The following is a 10,384-nucleotide window of genomic DNA, read 5'->3' as shown; positions in this document are numbered from 1 at the left end:
TGTGCACGGTTGTAAACTTCTCTTCGAGCGTTATCGTTGATGGACACAACTTCTGACCAATCACGAAAAGGCAAAAGAGGACAGTGGCCAATCATATTCTAGAAAGGCGGGAGCACCTGTGGTCGTTTTGAAATGAAATCAAGTTTTATCAGCTCGTTCCAGTAGCGGAGGTGTGTGGTAACGAGCGATATTTACTTTAGTTTTCGAATGAATTGCACTTTTCTGATTACTCTTAATACAAGGTACTTTTTACTTTAGTAGTTTTGTGAAGAATAAACAATGCCTTTATTTTGTTATATTCACCTACGTACTAGGTTAGCTACTTGTAATTTCATTCACAATTTATCACTATTAATAATCTTTTTTGGGTTGCCAGAGACTTGTGTCAATGACTATTTAACTAATCCAACATAACTATTCTGCTTTCAGGAAGAATATGGATCAAAGTGATCATGAATTTCCAATAGAAGAGTCTACCTTCCGCTCAACTGGAGCCATGATGGTACAGGTAAATATTCCACCATGTTAATCCATTAATGAAGTGGGAAGTAGTCAAATACTGTACACATTTACCCCCCCCCCCCCCCTCCCCACCCCCCACCCACGCCCACACTTAACACTGTTGCCTTGGTGGAGGTCTATCTTCCACTGAGTGACATTGTTGTCTTTTGTGAGTATTTTTGCATTATTAAAACAAATCTACGGCAAACAGAGGTGGTTGCACTATGCACTGAACTCTCGCAACAACATCACAAAACTTCAATTCGTCACTGCAAATCCCACAAAGACAGGTAAGCTAACATCACAGTTTATCGAGCAACATAAAGACTGCTTTGGCACATGTAAAAATTGTGATTTTTAAAATGTATGTGCAGCTATGTAATGTAACTACAGGTGAGTTGGTTGATGAAAGCTGTCCAAACCGTTTGTTTCGACCTTCGCGGTTCGGTTTGCATAGTTTCCTCCATTTTCTTCTAACAGTGCGGCCTTGGTCTATGCTCCACTGAGTGTTATTCTTGTCATTTATACACATTCTAGTAAATGGTGGCTTTTGCAAGCTGTCCAATTCCACAAGTGCTGAAATTTTTGAGCAACACAAATCGCTAAAAAACAGACTTTTTTTTTTCTCCCTGCCTCTCCCACCCATAAGCAAGGCCACCATGGAAGTTTCCCTCCACCTCCATGAACTCTTTATTTTATGACACATAGAGGAACAAAATGGTGATAACGGGCCCTATTATTCCTTTACAAGTGGACAAAAACGGAACCAAATGTTTCACATCTGCTGCTCTGCCTGCCGGCCATTTAGCATGAGAATGTGAGGGGCGGCGCGCCGGAAAAGTGGACAGAGAGCTCCACACGGCCGGACAGATGTGCCGCCGTGTTGTTGGGTAGGGGGACAATGCGCCTGGGTATTAGCTCCCACCCGTCACCCCAGGTTCCATCATAGCTTAACAAATCGTATGTCAAGTCTTTTTATCATTGCTCGATCAGTCCGCATTCCCTCACAGAAGTCACATGGCTTGTCAAAGCCCTAAATAATAACGCAGGGTTAAAATAACATCAATTATTAATATTCAAAGAATTGTTAAGTCTTTACTTCAAGTCATTAAGTTGTATATTAGGTCAAGGAACAGTTAGTTTTTGTTGTTGGAACTGCTTTGAGCTCTTATTTTAAGGCCATATTGCCAAACACGATGCTGACGTAAATAACACGTAGCCAAAAGCAAAATAGATGACGTGATCAATCTCGAGTGAAAGGGCAAAAGCTGGAGATGCTTGAGGGCGATACGATCTTGGCGACCGGCAAATGAGCAGCGTAGGCGTCACATTAGAGGCTGTTCATTAAAAAGCAATATGTGGAAGTCCCATCCGCCATTTCCTGAAGATACCCATCAGGTCCTGCGGATCCAAAGACGACAGCGGAACGCCGCGCGCTTCTAATCGCCGCGCTCAATCGCAAAGCACACATTGGATCATGTGGAGGGTTCGCAAGACGAATCCGCTAAGCGCTTGTTGAATCAGGTGTTTGGTTCTGGTTCAACACCCCAGCGGTCAGTTGTACCACTTTGAGCAACGTTTTCATGCCCGCCCCACCTCAAGAAAAAAGTGACCAAATACCAAACACCATCATTCGTTTTTTTTGGAGTACGATTTCAACGTATAGGCTTTGAAGTCAGAATTAACCCTTTTGTGCAACCCTGTAACCTGATAACATGATAAACTGTCCACTGTAGTAACCGCTGTCCCCGAAAGGGTTAGGGTTTCATTTCACGGGTTATGATATGCGTTTAAAGCTAGTGTTTCAAACCTGGGTTGGGGTTTCAAATTAGGGTTTCAAGCCTGGGCTAAGATTTCAAAGTACTTTTCAAGATTAGGTTAGCTTGTCAAAATAGGTTTAAGCCAGTGTTAAGGTTTCATCACACCATTTGTATTTACAGTGCCAAAAGAGGGTCTAAAAGTCCACGTTATGGTTTCTAAGTCCGGTTTCAAGCCAGAGATAGGATCTCAAATTAGGGTGTCAAGCCTGGGTTAGGGATTCAGGGCAGCCCCATCCTCCCTCCTTCCGAATAATAAACTCCCTGAAGGCCGTATGAGCCGAGATACAGCATGAGACGAGGCTGTGGCGGATATTGCCTTCGCTCTGCAGACAGATGAGCCACTAATGACAACGAACAGTTGAAGTGGGTGGAAAAAAAAAAAAAAAATCCATTTAACGCCGCAGACGTTCCCGCTTTTCCTGGACGCGCTACAAGGCCGGCAAGGCGCCAGCCCGACCCAAGACTTCTAGGAATGTCGGAATCCGCTGCGCTTTCGGGACGGCGGGCTTCTCGAAAGCGGAGCCGGGCAAAACTTTGCGGTTAATGAGAAGCGGGATGATTCGCAGCCGCAGTGACTCCGTCGTGAGTTTCTGGCCCATATCTTATAGATTCAAACCACACTCAAGACTGCAGAGTAACGACGCTTAGCATGAGCGATGTAATTCCCCAACGCTAAATATAAAACACACACGATAAAATGCGTTGGCGTTTCCACCAGTCGAGTCAGTGGTAGGTGTCAGAGTAGGGCTTCAGAGAGAGATTAGACACCTTAAAGGTTTCAAGTTTGGGCTTCAAAGGAGGTTTAGTGTATCAAAGTAGGGTATCAAGCCAAAATGAATCGAGTGTTTATAGATACTGCAGCAACTGAATGGTTGGGGTTCTTGCATTTGACACCTGAACAATGCTGGAATCCTCCGTTGCTTTGCCGCTACCAGCTAACGATGGTGAGACGAGCCCCGAGGCAATCTGTCCTTGTCACTCGCATCGTAAACTCACCATCGTTCAGCCGTTAGCGAGCCGCTAACCTCATCGCCTGCCCGCCAAGCGCCGTATGCACAACACCCGACGTCATACGCGGTCAGCCGCTAAAATATGTAATGAAGAACATTTGTTATTGTCAGTGTCTGCCCGTGAGATCGTCATCTGTATTTTTATTTTTTTTTACAACATGCGTGCGCTAGCACTCCTCAGAGGTCCTGTTTGATGACTGGCTTCTACAGCATGTTATGAAAAGACTCTTGGCTTTGTTTAAAAAAAAAAAAAATGCATCAAGGGCCAGTTGCGGCCCTTGATGCGAAGAAGGAGCTAGCGAATAGCGATAGTACACCAATGAACAGCACCTTGCCGCTGCAGGTGAGGCTCCTTGTGGGATTGCCTCTTGAGAAAGCAGCGGGCTAAACTTCTCAAGATGATCCAGGGAAAGCTCTGGATCGCTATGGCAGTGATGGAAATTATCAACGGATCGTCTCAATCTGTGAAGTAGCGAGCATTCACTGTATTGTACTCGCAAGTAGAATACAATATCGCTATGACAACAAGAAGGTTCCACTGCTAAAATACACAGTGATGAATGGAATGTGAAGACTTCAAGCCTCCGTCCCTCTATCTGCCTGACCACATCAACGTGGAACTCCTGGAACATCCATCCATCCATTTTCCGAACCGCTTGATCCTCACTAGGGTCGCGGGGGGTGCTGGAGCCTATCCCAGCCGTCTTCGGGCAGTAGGCGGGGGACACCCTGAATCAGTTGCCAGCCAATCGCAGGGCACACAGAGACGAACAACCATCCACGCCCACACTCACACCTAGGGACAATTTAGAGCGTCCAATCAACCTGCCATGCATGTTTTTGGAATGTGGGAGGAAACCGGAGCACCCGGAGAAAACCCACGCAGGCCCGGGGAGAACATGCAAACTCCACACAGGGAGGCCGGAGCTGGAATCGAACCCGGTACCTCTGCACTGTGAAGCCGACGTGCTAACCACTGGACTACCGGGCCGCCATCTCCTGGAACATCTCTTATTAATTCATCCAGGATGAAAAGAGGAACAAAAAAGGCCATAAATTACTGGAAATACCCCCGCCATCACAACCCCCCCCCTTACCTCCATCTCATTTGGATGTACAGATAGCAGAGATGGGGGCCAGAGTTTGACACCACTCATTTACAACTGCGAGCCTGGAATACATTACCTTGCCAGAACATCATCATAATGGAGGAGCATCCATCTCTTTCTCACATCCACACACAAGCAGCACAGTAATAAAGCTTATCAGCGGGTGACAGTGCGTCTGACTGGGCCGAGCCAAGTATCCAGCGGCTCTGCTTAACGGCACATAAATATGCACTTGTGCCTGCGCCGGCCGGACGACGTTTTTATAAGGCAAAGCTGACGGCTCGGCACACAAACACCTGCTTGCTCACAAAACACACATGCGAGCTGTGAGGAATGCAATGTTTTTTAAAAAATATATAAGTATAACATCTATTCAAACCGCTCAGCTGTCATTATGCAGCCCTCTAAATTGTCTGACTGTGTGTGTGTGTGTGTGTGTCGCCTCCCCGCAAATGTGAAACGTTACTGTAATTTTTTTCCCCGGAGTTCTTATCTTCACAGTTGTAGTCTCACCACAATCGTGTGTGGTTTTCTTTTAAGTATATCGGGTAAAAGTGTTGTCAAGACAGAAATATTACAAGATGAAAGTTATATTTTCTTCTTGGAAAAAGTCAGAATATCACTCTCACGAACAAAATGAAGGGATACTTTTTCTATAAGTGCAATATTTTTGAGAATTCTTTTTTTTGTGTGTGTGTGTTTGCGTATAAGAATAGTTGTATTTTAAGAAACTTAATAGTACAAGGTTGAAGTTGTATTTTTTTTCATTTCTGCGAAAAATGTCTAGTATGACTAGATTCAAGTTGCAGTTTTATAAAAATGTTTTTAATTTTATTAGAATAAAGTCACACGTTTTGGGGGGTTCAAAAAAGTTTAAATATTGCTGATGGAAACAATAACAGTGCCTGTTCTCAAATGCTACTGCTGCTTTTTATTTATTTTTAAATATTAAAACCCCTCAGCTGTCATTACATACCCCACCAAATTCTCTGATAATCCATGCATGCGTGTATATGTGTGTGTGTGTGCACGTGTCCCCCTCCCCCAAAAGTCAAACATTTCACTAATTTTTTCCAGACGTTAACTCTCATCTCCACTTTTGCGCGTTATTCAGATGTGTTGACGTACACGTCGTAAGCTTGTTTTTCGCTAACCACCGCAGCCTCAAAGTCCTCATTGTGTCCATATGGCAGCCCCGTGATGTCACGCCGCTCGGACCCCTAGGAGAAATTATGGGAGTTCAGTCTGGATGGGGCTATCCACAGGAACGGCGATGAATGAACAGCCATTGAGAATTTTAACAGTGCGGCCCGAAAAGAAAATCTCAGGTTTATATTTTTCACCCAAAAATCTGTTTCCCGATTTTTGATTGGGTTTTTTTGGGGGTTCAGTTGATGCATGCACCAAGTCTGGTGCCAGCCCTTTCATGGTCATTTCTCAAGTTAACAAGCCAACTTCAATAAAATATTTATGGCCTGGAAGCACCTACCTCGGGTCCAAATTTTCCAACACTTCAATAAACGTACGGAAAACTATTTGAAAATGATTCTGCTCAGTTGCCTGCTTCTTCGAGGGAATTCAATCAGAATGTGTTTGTCAACTTCTGTCTTGTATCTCTGCTGCTTGGCCAGGACTCCCTTGCAAAAAAAAACAAAACTTTTTAACATGGTCGTAAGAGTGGTCAAAAAAATTCACCAAGTTGGCAGAACTGATATTTATTTCCCTTTGACATGAAGTTCTTTATAACCTACATGTTTCTAAAAGCTTATGTCCCAAACAATCCCCGAAAAAGTCTTACCGAGACTTAGAGGAGGAGAGGAGAGGTAATCAAGGACTGCTTAGGGGGACGGAAAATGTGTGTTTTTGCAGCGTGACGCAATGACACCGCGCATTACGCCTGATTGACAAAGTGGATGGGAGTCCGTGGCATGCGAAAACAAAGTGGCACAGTTTGGATTGCTCGCCGCAAGAGAAATGCATAAGCGCTTTAAGTTAATGCCCCCGACCTTGTGTTTTTATTTCCAATGGCACGCAACGGGATTTCAGAGTGGCCAGACTTTTTTTCAAAATACTCTCATAATAAAGACACAGAATTTTGTCTTTTAAAGAAAACGCTGATGCCGCGTGCGACTAATTTGTCATTTGTTCGACAATAGGTGACGTCGTTGAATGGTCTGAATATGCGTCATTCATTGTAGATTCACAACATAAAAAAAAAAAAAAAAAGTAACCGACGATCTGTCACACGTGCCAGGTTAGCACACGTGCTATTTGCTCTCATGTCAACCTGGATAAACACAAAAATGGAAACATTCTATTGGGCTAGTAGCAATAAAACAATTATACCGTATTTTTTATTGCTTTATTTTTTAACACATCTTGACCATGATCAAAGTATGCTTGACGAATTTAAACATTAGCTTGGCTACGCAAAAACGGAAATGTTAGCCAGCGTGTACGATGATTACTTCTGTAAATAAATAAATACATGAATACATTTTCTTGGATGCTGATCATGCTACGTGTTTGTTTTTTTTTTAATGTGCATTCCAGAGGATGACGTCGCTTCGTCCGAACACGAGAGAGTCTCACCAGCGTAGCACCAGCTCGTCATACCGCCGTGGGGCTCGAACCACAAGCTAGCTCAACTCATATCTCGCCAGGTGACAGCCAGTCTGGTGATAAGCCAGCAGTCAGACGGCACCAATCCCTTGTCTGGTCCATGGCCTCGAATGCCACGCCCTCACGTAAACACACACACAACACACACACACACACACACATACACAATTACCTCAGCTGTCAATCTTCACAAGCGACTTAGCATCTCGCCTTTGAGGACATGGCGGACATTTTTGTCATTATTCACACCTTACTTTGATGCTGAAGTAAACCCTATTTTTACCCACCAGGCTCGTCTTCTTCTACTGTTTGCATAATTTATTTTGACGCAGACAGACTAAGAAAAAAAATACCACACAAATATTTAGAGAGCTGTACGTAGGCAGCATGGTGGATAAATGTTTAGCACATCTGTCTTTGACACCATCGGCTACTGTCCCCAGGCATCAGTTCAAGAACGAACGTAACTATAAGCATTGCTAGACGTTGAAAAAAATTGTGAAACATGGCAACCAAATGGCGAAATTGGCGACATGGACTCTGTAGATTAGCTCCACTCCGTTCTCAGCCATGTTTTTAGTGCAAGCAGTGCACATGAACTGAAATGCACTTTGACCAACAGCAGCTGCAAAATAAAATCATTTCAACCAAATCGGTCTTGCCAAAAAGCTCCAAGTTCTCCATAAAATCGCTTCATCGCCCAGCACTATGTTTAGTATAACTTAGTTTGAAGAACTCTTGGTTCTTCCCAGTGTTTGTTACAGTAATATAGAACATATTGTGGCACTATTAAGGCTGCCAGAGAGAGACATTATGAAATGACATTGTGTGGCTGTCCTGCATGCCGAGTGGGGCCTTGTCTTTGTGTTTCTGCGCAGTCTGCTGAGTAGTCTTGCGGGAGCTGTAATGGTCGGAACACTGATGAAGCCCCTCCCCGTTCCTGCAAGCCTGCTCTAAACTGCTCTCCAGGGCCTTATGAGGGAATAAAAATCCTAATAAGAGTCTTCTCCATCCCAAAAGTTTCATCTCAAGCGTAATCCCGCCGTGCAGTGCAGGATTTGCATGGCTAATTTAGAGGCTGTATTCGTTTTAGCTGGGCTTTGTTCTGACACCAAAGGGCGGCCAAGCCCCTCCTTCACTGGCACCTCTGAACCCGAGGCTTATGGGGGCTAAACGAAACTGTTTGGTTTTTTTTTTTGAGTAAACCACTTTCTCGCACATCATCCTGCCTTAGTGACATCTTGTCTTTCCTCCTCCTCCCCCTGTATGCTCACTCATAGCTATTAGTGTGGCCAACATTTTTTTTTTTTTATTGCTACGTATGTGTAGTGCAGCCCGCTGTATGTATTTGAATTATATACACAAGACACATTGTATTATTGGATGCAGGCTCGGTTAAAAAAAAACAGTAAGAAAACTTAATTTTTGAACACTCAAAACTAACATCCTACTCACAATGGTATTGAGGAGACCTGGACTGTCAGCAACGTTCCAAATTGTCCATCTGTCTCCAGTCTTGCGTTGTCATTGTAACGAGGTCTTTATCTGACCGACTTTCTTACTATCACGTTGGCCCGTCCTCCCCCTCCTCCTTGTCCTCCGCTTTCTCCTGCATGCTATCTGCTGACCGTCCTTGACTGCGGTTCCCTCCTGCTGTAAACAAGCCCGGGGAGTCGCACTTTGGAATTTCTCAAACAACTTCGGTTTGATTTTTACAAGACAATTAAAACTGTGCTGTAAATCACAGGGAAGCTGCTTTGACAGCTTGCTTTTTACTTAATATTTTTGAGTGACACGCACTCTTTGGCTTCTCAATGCTAAACAGACAAGTTCAGTTTCACTTTAGTCCTGTAGGTGGTGGTAAAACCAAAGTCACGCGCACTCAAGCAACAAACTTTTTTTCTGGGCGATGACTGATCCGTTTCGCTGTGACATTTTTTTAAACTAACATACACAAAGAAAAAAAACCGAACTGGAGTTCTTTTCTTGGTCGTCCATACTAATTAATTAATATTAGATTTTGCATAATCAAGTTAATGACCTACCTACAACGTAAGCTAGCTAGTAGTTAGCAATTTAACAGAGGTGGCAAATCCAGGTCCAGAAAGTTAAAAAAACGACACAATCGGCAGGGAGCTACTTTACCTGTCGGTTGACTAGAAGCAGCTGTGACTAAAGCCAAACTGTGGCCGTTTTTTTTTCCTTCTGGATCTGGATTTGGATCTGGACAACTAACAAATTTCGGAACTAAGTATTTTAATTGCCAAGTTGTTGCCTAATCGCTAACTAACTAAGCTAGCTAATTAACTCACTAACCCACAAACTCCACTCTGGCATTTCCATTATTTTGCTTCGTATGTGCTATTTGGACTTTCTGTCATAGATAAAAACTGCAAAAATTAGACACATCTGTCAGCATGGTGCAGCACAGTGGACTAAATGAACGGTGAATGAATAAATCTCCCATAGCTACTCGATGTCTGTTAAAACTGTCACTTGAACGGAAGCGTTTGATTCATCAGGGAAGAAAAATCAATAGTGGAAATATTCGGCAGTGTCGCGGCATACCATTAATCTGTGGCGAGATTAAAATGTCACACGGTAGCGGCTGTTCGTCACATTGCTCTACGCGCCGGACAGTAATTGTATCCGCTTATCAATCAAGACGTGTGCCACCTTGTCGTTTGTCCATCGTAACACAACAATATAAATTTATTGCAAGCACATCTTAATGACGTATAAAAACATTGTGGTGTTTGTATAATCAATAATCTAACGAATTTACGATGTTTTAGGCTCATGTTGAAGAATACGTTTGAAATGTTCTTAAAGTGTTTTGGCTTGATGGTGTGGGGCTTATGTAGGGTTTAAACAAGATATGGTCAAACATGCTCAAGGGCTACATTTTTAAAATGGCTTGGTCTAAAACCTCGCCAACGGTGAGCGTTCACCATGTAATTTTATTCACTATGAATGTCGATTAGCGTTTATCATTTCAAAGATATTGGAAACATTAGGCAAATTTGTTTTGTTTTTTAATGACACCCAGGCAACTCAATATTATGGTTAGTAAATTACGGGTGGATGCAACTTACTCTTGGCAGCCTTACAAGTCTTCCCTTTGGCACCTCGCTTCCTCTGAGGAGTTACTTTCAGGAGGAGCAGATGTTATTGTGTGCAAGCTTGTTCTCTTCGAGAGCATCAAGGGCACTCGAGGGAATCATTTCGAATACTCAACAGAGCTCTGTGGTACCTGCGAAGAGGCCGCTCAGTGAGCGCCAACGTCAGAACTTTCGCACAACTTTCTAAGCCACCACTTTTT

General features: G+C 43.5%; 1 protein-coding gene across 1 annotated transcript in view; it reads left to right on the top strand.

Annotated features, from left to right (window-relative positions):
• The window catches only part of cox10 (cytochrome c oxidase assembly factor heme A:farnesyltransferase COX10), a 42,622-nt gene that overhangs the window by 444 nt on the left and 31,794 nt on the right, over nt 1–10,384 (top strand). The window contains exons 2-3 of the mRNA XM_086139133.1: nt 430–508; nt 6,994–7,187. Coding sequence (XP_085995259.1) covers nt 7,163–7,187 — 25 coding nt within the window. The 5' untranslated portion in view covers nt 430–508; nt 6,994–7,162. The remainder of the gene's footprint in view (nt 1–429; nt 509–6,993; nt 7,188–10,384) is intronic.

The sequence above is a fragment of the Hippocampus guttulatus genome, chromosome 19 (genome assembly GCF_054856545.1).
Source record: "Hippocampus guttulatus isolate MCC_2025c chromosome 19, RoL_Hgut_1.0, whole genome shotgun sequence".
Lineage (NCBI taxonomy): Eukaryota > Metazoa > Chordata > Actinopteri > Syngnathiformes > Syngnathidae > Hippocampus > Hippocampus guttulatus.
The sequence above is the reverse complement of the archived record's forward strand: the minus strand, read 5'-3'. Positions and strand labels throughout refer to the sequence as shown.